The sequence below is a fragment of the Rhipicephalus microplus genome, chromosome 2 (genome assembly GCF_043290135.1).
Source record: "Rhipicephalus microplus isolate Deutch F79 chromosome 2, USDA_Rmic, whole genome shotgun sequence".
NCBI classification, from domain to species: domain Eukaryota; kingdom Metazoa; phylum Arthropoda; class Arachnida; order Ixodida; family Ixodidae; genus Rhipicephalus; species Rhipicephalus microplus.
Window position 1 is genome coordinate 163254209 of NC_134701.1, and position 20716 is coordinate 163274924.

A 20716-nucleotide genomic window follows, 5' to 3' on the forward strand; every position below is an offset into this window, starting at 1 on the left:
AGCTGGCCGAGTGGTTCTTGTTGCAGAAAAATCTAAGAGATGGCGCTCACCAACACAGCTGCCATCATCATCAACACAAACAAACGAGGCGTGTTTCGATCTCTGGGGCTTGCTGTTTTGTCGGGACGCCCAGTGAGGATGCTGCGGCCAGTGCGCAACTAAAATTGGAAAAACTACTTATTAACCGATACATACGCGATAAGCTAGTACGGCTTATGCGGATACAAAATGCATTATGTTGAATGGCCGCCAAGTCGGGGATTTGACTTCACTACTTTTAAAACGAAACTACTGTTTACGCGGGTACGGTTTAACGAGTTTCACTGTATTCGCTTTGAACCTAAAATTTACTATTTTGTAAGCCTACTAATAAGGCAATTGAATGCCTTATTATAAAGAAAAATTACACCATCTCCCGCTAAAGCGAACCATGTGCAGGTGCGAAGCACCAAGTGCAATACTCAGGGACAACTTTCCGTATCGATGAAGGGAACACTACAGAACCAAAATGGGCGTGTGCTATATTGCTGAAGAATATAGGTCCCACAAATGCGTGTATGTTTTCTGCGATTTTCTACAGGAGGCTATTATAAAGAGATGCTGGAAGAACCAAGGGGGTAAAATTATTTGTTTTGCTTTATGAAGCGTAATTTCGCATTTTACACGTCAGAAAGCGTTGCACATTTTAGGTACACCTCGTAGTCAAAATGGCGTCTTCGCCCTTAGGTGATCGCATGTCGCCCTCCAGTTATTTGGACGACTCGCCGTAGGAGCTTGTGTAAAATTACACTTACAAAATGGCTCTGTAAGCAAATGTAGCAAGTTCTATGCTGTGGTATAATTCGAAGATGGCATAATTTGAAAAGGGAATCTAGCAGGACCACTTCGTGAAGGAGTGCATGTGTAGTAGCTCTGCCCCCATTGCTTTTCTTTCGTTGCCACAGAAAGTTGTCGCCGAGTATAACGCTTTCGGTGGAGGTGGCACTCATCACAGTGTTGCGCAGGAGAGAAACATGGGCGAGTGCAAAGCATGCTTTGATAGACCGGTGTTTTCTAATGGAACATGCCAATTGCTGCTAATGGGCACTGAAAGACAGGAGACTCCTATTGAACACAGAGACCCGCATTTTACTTTTAGTCAACGCTTAGACGAGTGGAAAGCATGCAGTGATAGACCGGTGTTTTCTAATGGAACATGCCAATCACTGCTAATGGGCACTGAAAGACAGGAGACTCCTATTGAACACAGAGACCCGCATTTTACTTTTAGTCAACGCGTACACTGTGAATTTTTATTGTTCGACAACTCGCCGGAGAAATATCCTTCTGGCACTACCTTTGAGGTCAAGATTCAGTGCCTTTATATACGGTGTAGCCAGTGAACAATTCTGCAGCGCGAGCAGCTGGTTTATTCAATCAAGAAACTCGCTAGCTGACGCTGCCTGCATTGGCGTTGTGAGAGAGGAGGGAGTGTAGGCAAAGAGAGAAAGGGGGAGGGGACGTGCACATGCAGTAAGGGGGGTTACGCTACAGGCACACTAGATTGAACTCGACCATAAGATGCTTCACATAAAAAACACAACCTCCTCATACGCAGAGTTGGTGTCGTTCAACGTCACATGAGAGTGAGCTGTGGAATATTCCCCGCGTGAAAGACGATTGTCCACAAATGCTACCAAACCCCAAAAAAAGCATCGGCTCCTCTCTTCATGGCCCCACGTAACCTTGCTCTCACCAGGCAGTGTATCTGACACTACAATGGGAGCAGAGCGAGACCTCTCGCTCGACGACAGTAGCTAACTACCATGCGGGGCACCATTAGGTGAAAACAACTTAGCAGGGGGTGATAGCACCTCCACATCGTGTATTCGGTTACTTTTGTGGCACTGCCGTTTGTCTCATAGAAACTATGTAAACCCACAACCAAAACTTTGGATGCTTCAGAGTGCATCATTTGATTTTTCGGACTTTGATTGGCTGATGGGATGTGATGTCGAATGACAAGAAATGTTCTCGGAAATATTTATACTGTATTACTGCATAATTGTCACTAGTGAGAGGTTGCACTGGTTGTGGCTAAAGGTTGTGCCAGTGCCAAAATTCTCGCAGAAATTGCTGTTGCCAATCTCGAAGGCTATGTTATTTGGGTACATCTCATGGTAGCCTGTTGGCTTTAGCCAGTCAAGTATCCATTGAATGTCTAACAAGGACAAAGTTCCCTTATTTGCAAGGTAAACGCTTATATGTTGTACTTGTGCAGTACATCTTAGAATAAAGATAAAATGCTCATTTGCATTTTGATTTCCATAGTACCAAAAAGTGCAATTTAGACGCTATTGTGAAAGCACGCTCTCAACAGGTTATCCCCCTTCTTTCTTTCTCTGTTTCAGTTGTACTCTGTTCTTAATCTGTGAAAAAAAAAATTTATACTATATGCTAAATATTATGTGATCCCTCTTGCATCTATAATGCAAATTGATGCAGCGATAACAGAATATTTGTTTGAGAATAAAAACATCTTCAGACATTGTCACTTGCTCATGCAGCCTCTACCCATTACTGTGGCTGCAATTTTCCTCTTGTTTAGTTCCCTTTAATATTACTGCGGATTTCTTGCCCAAAAGAGAACATGAAACGTGCCTTGCCCTACACGTGCAAGCCGACACCTTTAATATTACTGCGGATTTCTTGACCAAAAGAGAACATGAAACGTGCCTTGCTCTACACGTGCAAACCGACAAAAGTTGCACTGCATTTTAGTGTCCGTATTCAAAGGGCCTCTGATTAAGTGGTTGTTCGAATCTTCTAATTTCATCTTTGCAACTGAAAGTAGAGGGGCTAAGCTGGGGTTGGAGGAAAGCTAAATTTTTGCAGCACACTTTATCGAAAGCTTTGATTCAGAAATACCTTCTTGGCGGTTTAGTGGCCATGTAATCGCACCTCTGCGCATAAAATTCTGGCCTCAATTTGCAGCTGCAGTGGCCACGGGTCAAAATTGAGAAATGCCTGCCCATTTTTTTTTACTTGGGAGCATGTTTAAGAACCCTGGCCGATCAAAATTAATATGAGGTTTCCTAACACGATGTTGTAGCTCAAGAGTGGCATAGTCGTGGGGTAGCACTTTGGGCATGGTCTTTTGTGTGTGTGACCCCCAGTATACGTCGGCAAACTCCCTCATAAGTTCACTCATTCAGACTCAGATCAGATCGTGAGTACGAGTCTAACTGAATCTCCGGACAAATAATATTTTTTTTAGTATGGGCCTGAGTTATATGATGTGCTGAAGTGTTGTCTGCGGGGGATGCTATCTCTCCCTGTAAGGTTGTTATAATTTCGTGGTGCACGCATATCGGGGGGTGGTCGTAGTTAGCTTAAATGTTGCCGAGGAAAAGGCGGTGCTGTCACGATAACGTCAGCAGTGCCACTTTTTTGGGAGGCACTTGTGGAAGCGCTCGTTCTCATCTTGTGGTTGGCGTGGCCATCAATGGTCGGCTCCGTGGATGGGTTTGATGCCGCGACTCATTCCCACAGACCCATGTGGTGAGCTGGATGTTCGTGACACCGCATTCGTTGTACATCGTATGTATTGTCATATTTGTATGTTATGTTTTCTGTGTTATATTGGCATTGTACTTGATTACCTTGTTGATAGTTATAAGAACAAGACAGATAGCCAGGTGGGTTAGACGGTGTCGCATTATGATGCAAAAGCTTTCAGTGCAAATGAGTGAAGCAGGACGAAGCAAGTGCTCATGGAGTGCGTTTACCTTCTCCGTCCTGCGTCGTGTAGTTGCGGTCAAAGTGTTACATCATGATGTTTTCTTACAAGATTTGCCTGGTGAGCTTGACAGGCGTGTAATGTATCCACTTGTTGCAAGCCCCCATGCCGTGTTGTTGCGTAATTGTACTTTTTTTTTTCTCATGCTCTCAATGAATGCACACTTGTCCAGGCCCATCTTCAACAGAGGATTCCTTAGAGAAGGACTCTTACCAGAGGCTGGTCCACACCTACCTGGAAGAATTTCATGTGAGCATGTCACTGTATCTCTCAGCGACATCTGCGTTTCTCAGTTCACTTGGTCGTGCATTGCAATTGTAACAATGAGAGTAGGGCCATGTTTCGCCGTCATTCACATAGAAAACTTCGTAAATGAAAGTCTCTTGAGTAGAACTGCTGTCTCAATGGAAGAACTGCCTCTCATGTAATTAGTTTAGTAGTTGAATTCTGCACCTCTATTTATGGCTCCCTTAATGGAACTCCTGTGAAGCAGAACATGCCTTCCTGGTTTCTTCAGGTTCTGTGAAATTAGGAGCGCTGTGTAAGCATGAAGACCCGGGTAATGCTACTCTTCTGAGGCCAGGATTCAGAATCGTGAACGAATGAATGCATTCCCTGTATGATGTGTCTAGAAAATCTTCATGTCGTGCTATAGCCGTAAAACGAAATGCAAAACAAAAGCTTTACTGTAGAACGTGCAAAAAGTGCACTTTCTCAAGACTGCAATGTCACACCACTGCAGATCTCGTTGCTGATAATGAAGTGAACTCTCATTTAGTATGTGCATAAAAACAAAACCCTGCCAATGCAGCATGAACGTAAGGGGATGAAAACCAAAGCATACGTGCAAAAAGTGCGGTTTTGTATTAGTAAACCCACGGTGTAACAATCACATCTACTGGGGAAGTTATGGGCAGCTGCTGCAGTAAGTTAGGCTATGTTAAGTTTGCTGCACCGGGCACAGGAACTCGTGTAAGTAAAGCGTATTCTCGAACTAATAGTAAGTTTGCAGAATTTTTTTATGGCTTGGATCACTGGCTCGGGCGAGTTCGACCAAGATGCAGCTCAGTGATGTGCGCTCGAGTAAAGCCTCAACCACAAGTACGTGCTGCAACGCGGCAGGGCGGGACGTGCTAATGGAGTGCACAGTTGCTTGCCAAGCTTGATTTTCAGGAAACACAGTGGACAGACACGACTAGGACACTCTCTTAAGCCTCAACCAGACGTATGCATTAGAATGTGTCATTGGTGGTGGTAGTGGGTAGAAGAAGAAGGGGCCTAATTACTGCAACCTGGTACAGGAAGCACAGCGCAGTGCCAATGGCAATAGACTCAGTGCGTCAGTCCATAGCAACGAAATTCAGTGCCGCATTTTTTTTTTTTCATGAAGAGAGAGGGCGCGGCGCTGAGTACGGGTTACAACGAGAGTCTACTGTACTGCGTGCATCTGGTTGAGGCTTAAGAGAGCACTCCGGCTGCGTCTGTCACATTTTCACTGCGGCTGTGTCTCCTGAAAATCGAGCTTGGCAAGTGACTGTCATTCCGTGCAAGTTGAGGGAGAGATGCAAGGAGGCACCTGTATTCCCATTAATAAATAGGCCTCCAAATTTCGCAGAGTAACCAACTGGCTCCAAGGGCCAGATTCATAAAATTCAGAAGAGATGGTGATTGATCGGTTAGAGCTGGGGTATGTTTCAGAAGCCATCTCGTGTTACGATTTGTAGCCAAGCTTGCAAACATACTTGTAAGCACATCCTTGTATGTGATCCCTTCATTATTTTTGTTGTTAACGCATTGAATGTCTGCCCCATCGTTGATGATTTATTTTACATTTTCTTCTTTTTATTTTCATCTTTGCAGGAACCTCTGTCGGAGTGTCAGCTGTCAGACCTGCAGAAGAGAGTAGCCGATTGGGAAAGCAGAATCAGGCCTTTGCTTGATATTGAAGAGGTAGGGGCCAGGATTGCATCAGGCCACGATTGTCCTTTTTCCAGCAGTCGTATAGCTGCAGTCAATGTCCTATTTCTTGGGACTCTGATATCGTCCAGAAAATTATAAGTAGGCAGAAAAAATGGATTCATGTTTTTTTTATTTCGATCGAACGGCCAGATTGTCATGGCCACATTCAAAACAGTTCTAATGCCATCTAGTTCACTTATCAGGCATCTTGCTGTGTGCCCAGGTTATTGTGAATACAGTGATTCCACTCTGGCGCCAACTTCGTCAAAGTGCACCGAATCAGATTTACTGTGCCACCCTGATAATATTAACGTAAATCGCACCAAGCTGCGCCAAAGTTTGATTTGGGAGCATCTGTCACTGGCAAAAGCCCTGCCCGCCTGTCAAAACATGTGCACCTCGTTCTCAGGGCCACCAGAGTCACAACCATGTATCTAGAATTATTCCGCTGAATAAAGAAGGGGCTATGTAATCCACGATGCTGTTTTTTTTTTTTTTACCAGTAGTTCTCAAAAATTGTTGATGACATGTTCTCTTTTTGTTAAATATAGGCAATTGGAATCGTCGGTTTGTATACCGTGACAAAAACTTCTTTGGTAGTTTCAAAACATGGGGCCTTAGAACACTTAACTCTGCACTACTGCAAAACAAAAAGAAATGAGATTCCTCAAAGAATTATTTATCAACATGAATTGATCTAGTATCTCACATTAGTATTCCCATTTCATTATAAGCCTTCTTTCATTGCTCACAAAGCAACATGTTGCAAAGCTTGCCTGCTTCCTATGCACATAACTGTTTGCCTTAAAAGGGCCCTAAAGCAAATGTAAAGTGAACACGGGTTTTTCAAATAGCGTTCCAAAAACCTCATATCGTTTGTCTCATGCCAAAGGAAATGCTTCATTCGAAAGGAAGTCACATTTTAGTGGTCTGCATACGGTTAGAGCTCTTCAAACGTACCACTTGCAAGAACGGCCTCCTGATGTAGGCATCCCCCCCCCCCCCTTTCACTGCCTAGCTGCTAGCGCTGTGGGCAATGGAGCGGGGCACTTTAGCAAATCACAGCACAATAAAAAACAAAACATGTTTAACGTGAAGTTCCTTTTTTGCATGAATCATACTGAAATGTACTGGTTGCATTTTATTCCGACTTGTAATTGACTGAAGTGTACTTCCCGTCAGAGGTTGCTTAGAGGGCTTCCGAATAATTCTTCTGAACCCTTTTCTGTGTCATTCATCGGGCTTGTGTTCCTGGATGTCCTACTGGTGGTGCAAATAGTGTTCCGTATTTACCATGACTTCTAATGCTTCTCAAAGTGCTGCCGTATATCAGACATTCTCGAGCATTGTACTTTCACTAGGTAAATTTTTGCCTTTAGCCTTCCTGCCTTTCTTTCTTCTGTCTTGCTCTTTTTCTCAGTGCATTCCACTCATTCCCTATGCTACTTTCACATCAATGTACACTAGTTCATAGTGATGAGTGCCCGGCATCTAGCATTGCTGTTTTTGTACCAGGCTGTTTTGAATCTTGCAATGTGCCTTATACGAGTCATGGCGGCTCTCTCTGATAGGAGCGGGAGAGCTTCAATATCCGCACCTACTGCAGCCGGGTGCTGGACCACTTCTCTGATGCACCGTCCAAGCAAACCCTCTACTTCCGCCAGATCTGCAGGGGCCGAGAGGTGTGGGAGGTGCCTCGGTTTTTTGCTTCCACGCTACAACTGGTGAGATGCTCTCTTGCATGTTCTCTCATAAGAATCATTCAGCAACGTATGTTACTTGTGTGTGCGTGTGTGTGGGGTTAGGTGCAGTTAGAGTATACCTTAGTTCATAGACCTGCCAATGCATTTAATAGGGCTCTTTGATGGCCTAGTTGGTGCATACCACAAAGTGTGTTGTGTTTTTTCTTGCGCAGACTAATCTTTTGTCCGCCAAGAAATATTTGTGTGTGCATGTAAGTGAGTGAGAAAGATAGAGAGAGCGAGATCTCAGCACTGATGTCTAACGCAGTGTTTTCTGTGAATATTATTAAGGAAGTGCAATTAAAGGTATTTCAGTAATCTAGCCATGATAGGTAGTGCTGCGGTGTACAAGGATGTAGGATTGATTCATTCCTGCGATCTGTGATAGCATTTCGATAGGGATAAAATTCTAATGTGCCTATATCCTTAAATTTGTGCGTAATATGACTCCAAAAGATGAAATTAATCCTTTATTCCCCACTGTGGCGTGCTGCTTAAATGGATTTTGCTTTCATTGTATAAAGCCCAGAATCTTTGTGACTAGCTGGCGATTGCAATATCATTAGTTGCAAACATTTCCAGTGAGCTGGCCGGCAAATTGTGGTGGTGGCCTGCACTGCAATGCAACCATAACATTTAATTCCTGCGTACTACAGGTTGGGATATAATCGCTTTTTGTGCTCAACAGCTTTCTTGGTGTTTGTGTGGGCATCAAATGCCTCTTGCTGAAGGAAAACGAAACTTGTGCCCACCACAACGGCCACAGATGCTGTCTTTGCAACCACTGCATCCACCACTTGGTTCTTATGGCATGCCGCTAGTGCGGTGCGATGCCTGGCGCCGGATGCTGTGAAAATGCACGAAGCATTCCTATCATTACTATTTGGTTCCTGCTGACAACCGTAGATGTGATCAGCTGCTTCATTTTGGTTAGACGCTAGTATCGTCCATGCTGGGTTTGATCTTTTGTGTCATCCATTTTGTGGCGCTCTGTGCTTGGCTTGCTTCAGAGCTGGTTCATGAGACGACGAGCTGGTTCATGGCCAGATCGATCCAAATTAACAAGTTTGATGCCATCAGATAATGCATACATGTCGAGATCATGAAGGCTGGTTTAGATTGGCTAATTTTCCTATTTAACTGGGCTGACCTATTGAAATATCGTTTGCACGTTCAGCTGTGTTGGCACGCAGCATCAAATGATCTGATAAAACTATTATTGGATACAATTTATGAAGGCAAGAGTGACGCCGTGCAGATGACCAAAGCATGGCAGCTGATTGCCTACGTTACTAAAGAAATGGTCCTGCCGACTCTCAGCAGTGCTCTGTGACAGCAAGTCCACCGACTGTTTGGCTAACGACATTAGTCCTGAGCACACGTTCATTGATGCAGCTTTCGTGCACATACCATTGAGGTTAATAAGCCGCTGCCTTTCAGAGCTTTAGCCGACTGTAGTAAAAGTGAAAGCTTTGTGAAAGTGAATGTGCCAAAGCGTCTTGTTGCTGCCTAACGTGACTGGTGCGCTTTTGTTGATGCTGTTGCTTGCAGGCCAACAACTACAATGTGGAGCTTGGCACACATGGTGTGATGGAGGAAGGCATGGACACGCTGCACCTCACGTTGCTGTCGCGGAAGCAGCACTTCCACGAGCTCGAAGAGTTCGGCGACAACCAAGTCAGCTATACGAACTCTTCTGAGCCAGCAAGGAAAGGAAAGCAGGTAGCTAATATTGATTGGGTATTACTATTTTGTAGACAAAGATATAAAGGAAATCGGCAAGTATTTTCTGAAAAGAAAGCTGCCCAGTTGACAACAACAACAACAAAAAAAGTCTTGAGCTAACCACAGTCATCATCAGCTTGACTGTGCCAACTGCCAGGTAAAGACCTCTCCAACTGACCTGGTCTTGTGCTGCCTGTGGCCAGATTATCACTGCAAGCTTATCTGCCTCCTAACTTTTTGTCTCCCACTTGCCAGCTTGTCTTCTCTTGGGATCCTGTCAGTTACGACTTTAAAGACCAGCAATGATCTTGCCTTCGAGTGAGATGCCGTGCGAACATGCCCACTTCTTGCATTCTACTAAGATGTTCTTAACACAAGTTGGTTGCCTAACCCAATATGCTCAGGTTTGTTTAGAGCTAATCAGGAAACTAGCAAGTCACAGTGTGAGAGCGGATCGACTGACACTAGATCATTCGAAGCTTCTCGTAGACTATCTTTGAGAAACGTTGCGAGCTGCAGAAGCTTCTGCCATTTCCTCGGATGGCCTGGTCTCATTGCGTCATTGTGTGAAATGTCCGAGCTGCTGAGTAGCAGTGTGCAGATACAAGCTCGCATTATTTTTTAATTATTAGTATATTGAATGAAATGAGGATCGGACAAACTTTGCTTAAAGTGAAGCTGAAGCACTTTTCTGAAAAAAAGACTCGGGCGCGTGTAAGAACAGTTTGATCCCGGCTGAATTAGAAAAGCGATGTGAGAGCTATCAAAAGTGAATGCCAATAGCACTTTCTGGTAAAAAAAAGTGGCTGTGGCCACCGGGCTTCTTGAGACGCCGAGCGAACATGGTGACGTCATTTTCGGCATGCCACATTATCTGCAAGAGCAGCACTGCTGAAATGTGGCCTCTTCGATTAATTCTGGCAACGGCATGCCATAAGTTAGTTGCGGAGGTCATGGTTGAAGATAAAAAAGAACACTTGCTCCGAGCCAGAGGAAACGAAGATGACGTGTTTCTCCGCCCACACTTTGAGCGGGTGCGGAGCAAGACAAGCTTTTATTTTGCCTGTTCTAAAGCTCCTGCTGCTACAACCGCGAAAAAATTATAACATCATCAACAATGTCAGTCTTTCCTAAACACGAAGTTCGATTGAATTTAAAATCCCTTTAAGTTTCAAAGTTTCAAAGTTTATTTGCAGGAAAAAAAAAAATACAAAAACTTCCCTGCGGGAGGCAAAGACTAAAGGCTAAATAGCCTGACGAGGTCTTGACCTCCTGATACAGTCTGCATCAGTGCCATATTACACATATTCACACATCAGTAACATACATATACAAATAAGTGACATTATACATATCTTATTTAGTTACATAGCTTATTTCTACATGATATACATTCAGAATATGTTTTACATAAACAGGAAACAATTTTGGTATCAAACGATTCTGTTTAAGTATCATTGTTCACAGTAAGAAAAAAATCAACTCAGTATACAAGTATTCCTAAATATAAAAGCCTATGGATCTACTATGTCTTTAGTCAAAAGAAGAAAGGATTTATGATGACATTTAAATTGTTTAGTTTTCAGAGTAAAGTCTATATTCGATTCGTGAAGGTTTAGCAATTGTGTGATCTTATAATCAATAGCCTGCTTGCCATAGTTCGTGCGTGTTTTCTTAGTTTTGCGGGTAGAATTTCTGAAGCCATATGTTGTTGATACAGTGCGTGGAAAGGAATCCTGTAGTTTATGTTTGTGGATGTGTTGCATCAGTTTAAGATTATATACTTTCCTAGCAGATAGAATTCCATGTTTAAGAAAAAGCGGCTGAGTGTCTAAGTCCTTGGGGTGACCTTTATATTTTTCTATTACACGGAGCGCGCGCTTTTGCAAGATTAATATTCGATCGTAATTGGTCTTAGTTGTTGTTCCCCATACAAGCATTCCGTATAGAAGCTTGGAGTAAAACATGCTATAATATAATGATTTACATAACCATGAAGGGAGGAGGAAAGCAATTTTACTCAAGCACCCTACAGAACGAGCTAGATCTACCAAGAGACTATTTACGTGCGGTGTCCATGTTAAGTGCTCATGAAACCAGACTCCAAGGAATTTTTGTGTGCTGACTTGTTCGAGTCGCTGATTGTCAAACAAGATTACTATATTATCACTGATGTGCTTGTTAATGGGCCTGAACATAATAAATTTTGTTTTTTTTTTGTGTTTAATTTTAGTTTGTTTTTTGTTAGCCAGCCTGAAAGTTTCGAGAGATATACATTAGTCGAAGCTTCTACTTCCTGAATGGTGGAGCCTGTGAAAAATATACTTGTGTCGTCAGCGAACATTTTAATTTCGGGTGTATACTGAACCTCTGTAATATCATTTATATATAAAAGGAAAAGCACGGGGCCTAAAATGGACCCCTGCGGAACTCCTTTCTTTACGCTTAAATAGTCTGACTTTTTACTGTCTATGCTAACAAATTGTTGTCTGGATGATAAATAGCTTTTAAATAAATCAGAGACTATTCCACGAATTCCATAGCGGCTTAATTTCAACAGTAAGATATTATGGTCAACAGAATCGAACGCTTTACGCAAGTCAAGGAAGACACCTAACGTGAACATTTTATTTTCAATATTTTCTATTATGCGGCTTTTTACATCAATTAGTGCCTCTTCCGTGGTTTTATTTTTGCGAAAACCATATTGATGCGGTGATAAGATATTGTACTTCTCAAGATATTTCATAAGGCGCGTATTTATACATTTTTCATAAATTTTTGAGAATACAGGTAATACGGATATCGGACGATAGTTTGTTAATTCAGTAGTGTTGCCACCTTTATGAATGGGTGTAACTTTGGCCACCTTAAGTTTTGTTGGAAAGATTCCAATAAGAAAGGAATAATTTACCAGATATGCTAATACGGGGCTAAGTATAGATGCGACAGCCTTAACTGGAGCCACCCTTACGTCATCATAACCACTCGCAACGTTTGTCTTTAGTTCTTTTATATATCGGTAGACTTCCTCGGGTAATACTTCGTATAGTACGAGAGAGTTCATGCAACTACTTGTTTCATCTTCATATTGTGTTGAGTCTTCATCACAAACAGCCACATTTACAAAGTATTGGTTAATTGCGTTTGCCAGTTCCTTACCCTCCAGAATGATATTGTTGACTTTTACTAGGTAGAGCACGTCAGGCAAAAGTAATTCCCTTGCTTGGCTTCGAATTGCTTCTTGTTATATACTATTGTGCTTCACTTATCGCTTGACCAGTGAATAATATTTCTTTTTATTGCGACTTCATTTTTACAGCGCAAGCGGCCAGCCGCCGTCTTGCAACCTGAGGATCCCAGTGATGTGTTGCGCGAGAATCCCGTGGTTCCCGATCCAGACTTTTGTTCGGACCCGCGGCTTCCCCCGAACAGGCGGACAAATGCACGCGCAAAGGCGCGAATGCAAGCTGTAGCTGCGATGTCATCACTCATGGACGACTCTTCTGAAAGTGAAAACGAAGAGAACATGGCGGCTGCCCTTTGTGTAACCTAACAGACTCCTTCCTCGGTGACGGTCTCTGTGTACGTGTGGTTGTATGTGTGCGTGTTTGTGTGCATGTGTACGCCATTTGCCATAGTCTTCTCGTCTTGCCACTCTTCCGCTGCGGAGAACGAACGCCACGAAGAAGAGAAGAAAACATGGCAGCGCTGCAAGTTTCCCCGTTCTCCTCGGAAATGCTGTTGAACAACATCAAAGACTGCACTGAAAGAAAGGATGCTGAGAGTTCCAGTACTTTCATTTCGCTTTGGTCTTGCTAGTTTCTTTTATTTATTTAACCGATGACTGGTCTTTCTTAGTCCTTCCATTCTAAATTTACAGATTTCATTTACTTTACATTGACATTGTACTGCCGCATGAAATGTTGGCATTGGACCACAGCAAAGTTTGTGCTGTGTCGAGCTCAGGTAGGAAAGCTGCATCGCATACCAGACCCATAAACCTTCACTTGTGCATGCCTCTTTTGGGCATGCTCGCAGCGTGAACTAGTGACCGTAGATAATCTGGACAACTATGATCTTCTTTCGGGGAGCCGTCCTGCTTTTTCCAGAAGCTAGGTTCGGTCATGGAGGCATAAGTTCAAAGGCTTATCTGTCGCACCAGGTGAGTACACGTTACGTTCTCTCTCCAGGGCACGGTGCATTCCATCCTCTGTTCCCATTCTTGCTTTGTGGGCTTTGTTAAATGTGCATTTAAGGTAGGTAGTGCTACACATTTTAGCTCTGTTTATCATTTAGTTTCTGATACCAATTCTTTTAATTCAGTTTGACATTGTGTACATAAACAAGTATTTTAACTGTACCGCCAAACCGGCTTTGAGGTCAGTGTAATGTTTTAACTCTACGATACTACTGTAAAATCTGGTTGCACTTTTATTTGTCCTGTTTCTTTTACTTTGCGACACTTTGAGCCTGCTGTTAAGGTCATCAGCATTTCAAAATAAAGTAAAGCAAGCAGCTGTGCTAAAAACGAGGCTAAGTGAGGCTTCACTGAAATTATAGTTTCTTTTATTTATGGCAGTGGCTTTATGCTCCTGTAATTGAGGTCGCGGGTTCGATTCCTGGCACTTGCGGTGAATTTTCAGGAGTCGGAATGCGAAACTCCTTTGTTTCTGGTGCGATTTCAAGAAACTAGCCCTAGTTAAAGTTAACTGTAAACCCTGCCTGTCTTGTCTGCGTTTCACTTGGCGACACTGGTAAAAAAATGTTTTCAAAGAGGCTAATATACTTAATTGTGAATTTCTCTTTAAAGTCGCTGATTCTCTCAAAGGTAGCTCGCCTTAGGCTTCAGTATAAGCCAACTTTGCAACACTGGCTGGGGCATCACAGTTATTTACGACTCAGTGAAGGAGTCTGTGCAACTCCCTATCGACTGGTCTGCCATGGTCTGTTTTTTAAATGGCCACTACCTGAAAGCAGGAGTACTTGGAAAACGACCAATCATTGGTGCAACTACACAAGGGGAAAAAAACTGCTTTTATGCAAAATAAAAGCGCATGCTCAAATTTTATCTTTCCTACGTGGCGTTTAGCAAAAGTGAGGCTGGGATCACTCAACAGTTCCCCTCAGTTCTATTCCGCTCTTTTCCCTGCCGTTCGAGTCACCTGCTTCAGCAACGAAGTGCGAAAACGGATTGGAAAATTTGTGATACCCGAACACGAGTTGGCTTTACTACAATTGGAGCTATGAGCATTGCATTGTCATTTCTGGTAAGGTCAGACTGACTCATGCGAGTTGTCGCGAGGCTGCATTGTGGAGCCAGAGACATATGCTATCTTTTTTCTCTCTGTTTTTATTGCCAGTCATCACACACACATCACTGTCTCACTTTTTCATCTCATCCAAACTGCTTACATTTGGACTGAGCGTGCAGCCGTCATTTCTACATTTTTTTGTGCTTGGAAGCGCGTTTACCGGGACTGCGTCGCACCTTCGATTTCAGCTGTTTATGTTCGCGCGTCTCCCAAGCTCCTTTCAGTGCACGGGAATTTCACGTGGTGCCCTTCCTGCTTGACTGGTGCACCTTTTTAGGGTCGGCGTGCTGCCGAACCTCTTGAGCATAGCTGCGACAGACTCGTCTGGAAGTCAACTCTTCATTGGTGTGTGATTGAGTGCATGATCTCCAACTTCTTATACCCAACAGTGCAGAGATAGTGAGAATGCTTGTCGGACTTTAGCATTCCAAGCACCTCGTGCCTGACATCATGGCTGTATGTTCCAAAGTGTCGTTTTCTGCTCGTCAGAAGATTTGCAGCTTAAGCGAATCGACTTCCATGCACATTAAGTGTTTGCTCAGAGCAGCAGTGGTGTTGGTCTGACTGACTGATCTGTTCAAAATAACCTAACGAGTATATGTTCATCACAAAAATGGCATGTAGCAGGGGAAATCCCGATTTCCTTGTTTGTCATTAACTGGGTGCATGAAGGTGTTATTGAAGGAATGGACGGATGCAGCCATAGGGGATAAACTGTCTGTACTTTTGCCGTTTACACATACTACTGTCATGTGCGCAAGTGTGCAACAAGCAACTGTCTCGGACAGCAACTGGACTCAAGTGTGAGAAGAGGAATGCAGTACGACAGCTTTTAGCACCTCTGAAACTTCAAAATATTGCGAGGGACATATTTCAGTTGTATATATGTCGTGTGCTATCTTTGAATGTTCACTTTTCCTGCCACGAAAACTATTGCGCCGATGCTTTAGACACCCCCGACAAGTTTTAAAAGCAGTCTGCATTTTCGAGAAAGAACTTTAGTGATGGCTAAGCAGATGCTGAATATTAAGGATGTGAGCTCACACGAAAGGAAGACTGCAGTGCCTTACCGATTCAGATGCGACAGGAAAAGGAAAGAAAGAAAAAAAAATGCCACTGATCATCATTGCAGTCTGGTTCTTTTCTCAATCATGCTTCTTTGTATGGTCCTTATTGTAGATCATTATTTAGTTATCGCTGAACATGTGTATGTAATGTGCTTTGCATAGCATCAGCATTGTTATTGTACATCTTATTTTATTATATTTTGTCTCCTTGTTTACAAACATCAATAAGGAAGTCTCGTTGCAATGCTTCGAAATAATAAATCTCCCTAGCGTAGCCCCTTGCTTTAGTTTCCTAGGCCCTTGTTAGCGCAGCTGGGCAGTTTAAAGGGACAACTAAACAGAAACACGGTTTTTTGCGTATTAGCGAATTCGTATTTCATTTTAGCATTCTGCAACAAAAGCACAGTTCATGCTGACACTTTTTAATGGTTTCGCCACTTGCAATTTTTTTTGCACGTTTCCTTGTTTACCAAAGAAAGGAAATTGCTCACCTAGTGTAACCAAAGCACAGTTCATGCTGTCCAAGCATGAACTGTGCTTTGGTTACACTAGGTGAGCAATTTCCTTCTTTCTTTGGTAAACAAGGAAACGTGTGCAAAAAAAATTGCAAATGGCGAAACCATTATAAAGTGTCTGTACTTTGATGGATCTACTAGGGCCTAGATAGTTTTTAATCGGGAAGTGTGTTGTCTTCCGATAAGGCCATAGTTAACCTAGGAAGGTTCAAGAGATTTTGGTTAGCCAATGTGACCAAAATACACAAAAGGCCTAAAATCTGATGTTGCGTTGATGCTCATGTGCAGAGATTTCTTTGCAAAATCGAAATTTCATATTTTTTTATGCTGTTGACAAAGCTATGGTGAAGAAATTTATGACTGTAGAGAATAATTAACAGGTTTAAATTGTTTCACTTCTGTGTCCCTTTAATGTGTTCATTGGCTAATGCGATCAGCATCTGTGTTTTAGCTGGTGTTGAGGCTTAACCAGATGTATTGTGCTGCAGCTTGAGGACTGCTGCTCAAGTTAGGTCTGGAAGGCTCAGCGGTGTACATATTGTTGCTAACCAGCTTGTTTACCGTTTGATCTTTTACCAGAGTTGCTTTTCGTTCTCTGTAGGCTGTGCTGTTGTATCGCTTGCAGGAGGAGAAATTGTAGTGAAAGCAACTGTACTTCTGGGACATTTAAAGTACATATATATACTTTTCTGTACAGCCAACCACATTTTTATTTATGTAGAGCCATTGTAAATAGTGTACAGTATGACCAAAGCACTCACAAAAGCACCATAACAGTAGCTGCCAAATGATGAGTGCGGCACGCTTCATTTTATTATTTTTTTGCTCCTGGAACCTTTGTAATATATGTATGTTCATATTTGGGAAAAGCTCACCATTTTCATACCAGTGCGATTCATTCAGATTGTGTCTCTGCCCAACATTTTGTCGACACTGAAACCTTTTGTTTGTATCCCATTTTGATGAACAATTGGTACACTACTCGAGCGAGGAGAAAAAGAAAACGATTTGTGGCAATGATCTTGAGTACATTAAATGCATATTGGACTGATTTTTTGTCCATTCCTCTCAATGGCGATGAGTGCTTGCATGTTGGAAAATATATGCATGCATGGAATGACCTTGCATGTAAGACGCTTTAAAGAGATCAAAGTACAATGTCGTGCTTTACAAAAGCTTGCAGCTTTTTGGCATTAGTCAGTGTTTGGACTTTAGCGTGCATTTGCTTGTTCACCATACTTGTTGAGCTGCAAGTGCTTGAGCTTGTGTCAAGCAGTCTTTTACATTCGGACCACCATTACAATGACCAGAGGTCATAATAGTGACTATAGGTCACCCTATTAGTGGTCTCTTGTCACAGTTCTGACTAGTACATTTGAACACAGGGGTGCAAAAGACAAATGTTTGCAAAATGTGAATGCCCTGCAAGAACGTCCGGCACCAGTTGGCACATCTGATTAAAGCTTGTTAAGAGACAGGAAAATATGCACCCTGCTCCTATCGGGCAATAGCACAGTGAAATCTTGCATCATAATGGAAGGCTGCATGTGTCACTCATGAGGTAGTCCAATGGCAATTATGTTGATAAGTGTATGCCCCGAGGTCAGGATAAAAGCAGTGGAGCAATTTAGCAATAAGACAGACCTAGTGAATGCAACGACATCATTCCTCTGATGCACGAGCAAGACTAGTTATAAGCTACACGGCTATTAAGAATGCCTTCTGCGTTATTGCAAAGAAATCTTATCTGAACCAGCAGTGAGCCTGGAAATTCTCAAAAAGAAGCTTTTTCAACACTGTTTACATGGCTACAACAATTTCAAAAGCACACCAGTTGGTCCCGTAAGCAAACACCGCTGTGCAATATGGACTGAATATATGTGTCACACCAAAACACTGTAAATAAAAGTTACAAGAACATGCCACATGACAAGCATGCCACAGTACCACGCAAACTAAAACAGGTGCCCGGCTCTCCAAGTGGACTGATGTGCAATGCAACAAAATTGCATGAAACTGGTGTCGGGGCATGCCCTTGTAGATTGTACAGGACTTTCATCTGTGCTAGTGAAGATTGGGCCATAGCTTCCAACAACATTGCAAAATTCTTTTGTAAGGCACACAATGGTCAATGCGGGCTTCCAGACAAGTGTATCAAATATTAAAAATGCTGCGAGAGTGCAAAACAATTTTGTCAAGACATCTTGCAGCTAATGTCCTTCAACTTTAAAAAAAAAAAGATTGCCAACTCTAAGCATGCAACAAATATGCCAGCACAAGGCAATACACGCTGCTGGGAATTGCAGGCGGGCGCTTTCATGTGACCCGTACATGGCGCAAATGCCAACTCTGATTCACCCGTCTGTGCCCGCTCTTGAATTCCTTTCTTCACTTCCGAGAATCGCGTCGTGTCAGGCCACATGCTGGCAAATGTGTCGCCCACGTTATGGCAAATTAGTATCGCGAGGTATACATGGACAAAAGTGCTGCCGCCTTCTCGAAAGGCAAACTGTTCACACCGCGACTGTCCTCGTGCGCCACAAAGGTGTCTCGCTCTTTCACTCGTCCTTGGACTTGTCCTTGCGGGCGACCACCTTGCGGGCCAGATTAGTTCCGGTACCCAAGACGCTGGCTCCAGTTCCCAGGACGGTGGCTCCCACGTTGTACGTCGTCGATGCCACCCACTTGGCGCCTCCGGCACCGACGTTGTAAACTCCAGAGGCTATGCCCTGAACCCAGCCGCTGGGAGCCGCGTTCGAAGCGATGCCTGTCGACGGCTTTTCTGCGTAACAAGCGAGCGAAGTAACAGCTATGTAACAGCTTTCAACGCGAGCAGCTGCCGTGTTTCCGCAAGCACGGTCGGACCGCACCACACACGTATATATATTGTATGTCGAACCAGAGAACAGCTACAACTAGCTGCGTAGTTAGACCACCCACAGAACAATGGCCTAATTAAAAAAAAAAGTACACCTAAAACACTCTTGAAAACGTTTACACCAATCAATAAACGATGAAATAGGGCGCCCATTACGCTACATTTTACGGCTGCACCGTTTTAGACAAACTATCGTTAACAGGATGTCTGGTCAACCTTAATCACCACAAGTCCTGACGGCCGTTACTTGCTAACGCGTATTAATTGAGATAAACAACGAGCTACATGTAATGCACGGGCGCCAGTGAGGGCCCTTAATGGCCGGTAATTCGATCCATACTCAAAGCTGGCGCGATAGTCCGTAAAGCTCTGTTTATTCTACATCATCCGCATGCCGACTTACTTTCATCGTCCTTTGCCTTCTGCTCGACGGCCTCCTCACGCCCAGCGTGCTGCACGGAAGTATAACGTTTGTCGGAATCACTCACTGAACTACAATGCGGTTGTCAACGAGCCAAAACGCACGATTTTTTCTCGACAGAAAAGAAGCCTAGAAGAGAAAATTCGTTACGTTACCTTCTTTAGGCAAGCGGTGATCGGGTTGTACAGGTTTGACATCGCCACACGCCGCTCTTCCGCGCCGGGAGGTTATCGCACCCTGGCAAATCAAGACGCGTAAACAAGTTCCGCGCTGCCCGGCTTGTTTTTTCTAGCCGCTCCCTCGGACGCCGAGGACTCTCGTAGCCCGCTGGGTTTCAAGTCTCGCACGGACCGTCACAGCTTTCCGTTCGCTTCGGCCACGGGTATCCACGGCAAGTGCGCGACGGGGCAGGGCAAAAACCGTACGCGTCAACGTTCACAATGCCACGCGAAACGTCACATAATCGGAGCTGCGCCTTGGAACACGATAACGCTGCAGCCGCTCCGCCTTTTGCACGATCTACTGTGTTCACCGCCTGCTGCTGTCGGAGAATGTAGCGCGCAGCATCTGCGTCGGATCCGTGGCTCCAACTCAGCTGGCCGTGACGCAAGCAGCAGTTACGAAGCGTTTTGCGCCGTCCGTATCATACAATGGATATAGTGAAGCGTTTTGTTTAACATGTGGCTAGTAGGATGATGCACCGCAGTGCACTGTAGTTAAACCGGAGATTGCGCATCGAACTTGGGAAGATATTTCTCGGACGAACAACGGACATCTCGGCATCTTCCTCTTATCGCTCTCTTTCTCTCGAATCTCGCCCTTCCCGCGTGTTCGCGGTAGGCAACACTGGCTGCCGCTTACGGCGCATGCGCGGTGTTCTTTGGCGCGCTTTCCGCGTGGCGTTTCTATGTCGCGCGCATTTGTCGCGTGCTCGATGACATCGCCCGCATTTGAAAAGTTCGTCAACGCAGTTCCAGCGTTTTAATGTTATCAGGGTCTACAGTTCCTTTATGCTGCGCACACATCTTCACCGAAATGGACAATTGTGTGCGCTCTGAAAAATCGGATGACGCGTTCAGTAAAGCAGAGGGTGATCGCATGCCGCTACTAGTTGGGGGAGTCGGGGGGTGAAAACCTTTCCGAAATTTCGCCGTGGAGTTCCACCACGTCGTCAATTTAAGTAAGACGCTATTCAAAGAAGAAACAAAAAAAAAACGAGAGGAAAACTTCCAGCTTCGAGGCAAGTTGTGTGTGCGATGAATGGATCCGCTCCTTTCTGTGTCAGTAATCAGTGTAGCGTACAGCCTTCTTTCCTC

At 43.9% G+C, this 20716-nt stretch overlaps 2 protein-coding genes across 4 annotated transcripts in view; one reads left to right on the top strand and one right to left on the bottom strand.

Annotated features, from left to right (window-relative positions):
- The window catches only part of LOC119170601 (condensin-2 complex subunit H2), a 105580-nt gene extending 88428 nt beyond the window's left edge, over window positions 1–17152 (top strand). For all 3 annotated transcript variants that reach the window (XM_037421817.2, XM_037421819.2, XM_037421818.2), the window contains exons 14-18: window positions 3951–4027; window positions 5639–5728; window positions 7309–7461; window positions 9031–9201; window positions 12527–17152. In XM_037421817.2, the coding sequence (XP_037277714.2) occupies window positions 3951–4027; window positions 5639–5728; window positions 7309–7461; window positions 9031–9201; window positions 12527–12760 (725 nt within the window). In that variant the 3' untranslated portion in view covers window positions 12761–17152. The remainder of the gene's footprint in view (window positions 1–3950; window positions 4028–5638; window positions 5729–7308; window positions 7462–9030; window positions 9202–12526) is intronic.
- Window positions 16784–20183, bottom strand: LOC119170602 (uncharacterized). Its single transcript, XM_037421820.2, has 3 exons — window positions 19556–20183; window positions 19383–19431; window positions 16784–18883 (listed from the first exon to the last, which is right to left on the bottom strand). Exons 1-3 carry the CDS (start codon window positions 19595–19597, stop codon window positions 18660–18662), a joined length of 315 nt encoding a protein of 104 aa, XP_037277717.2. The 5' UTR covers window positions 19598–20183; the 3' UTR covers window positions 16784–18659.
- Window positions 20184–20716: the final 533 nt, after the last annotated feature.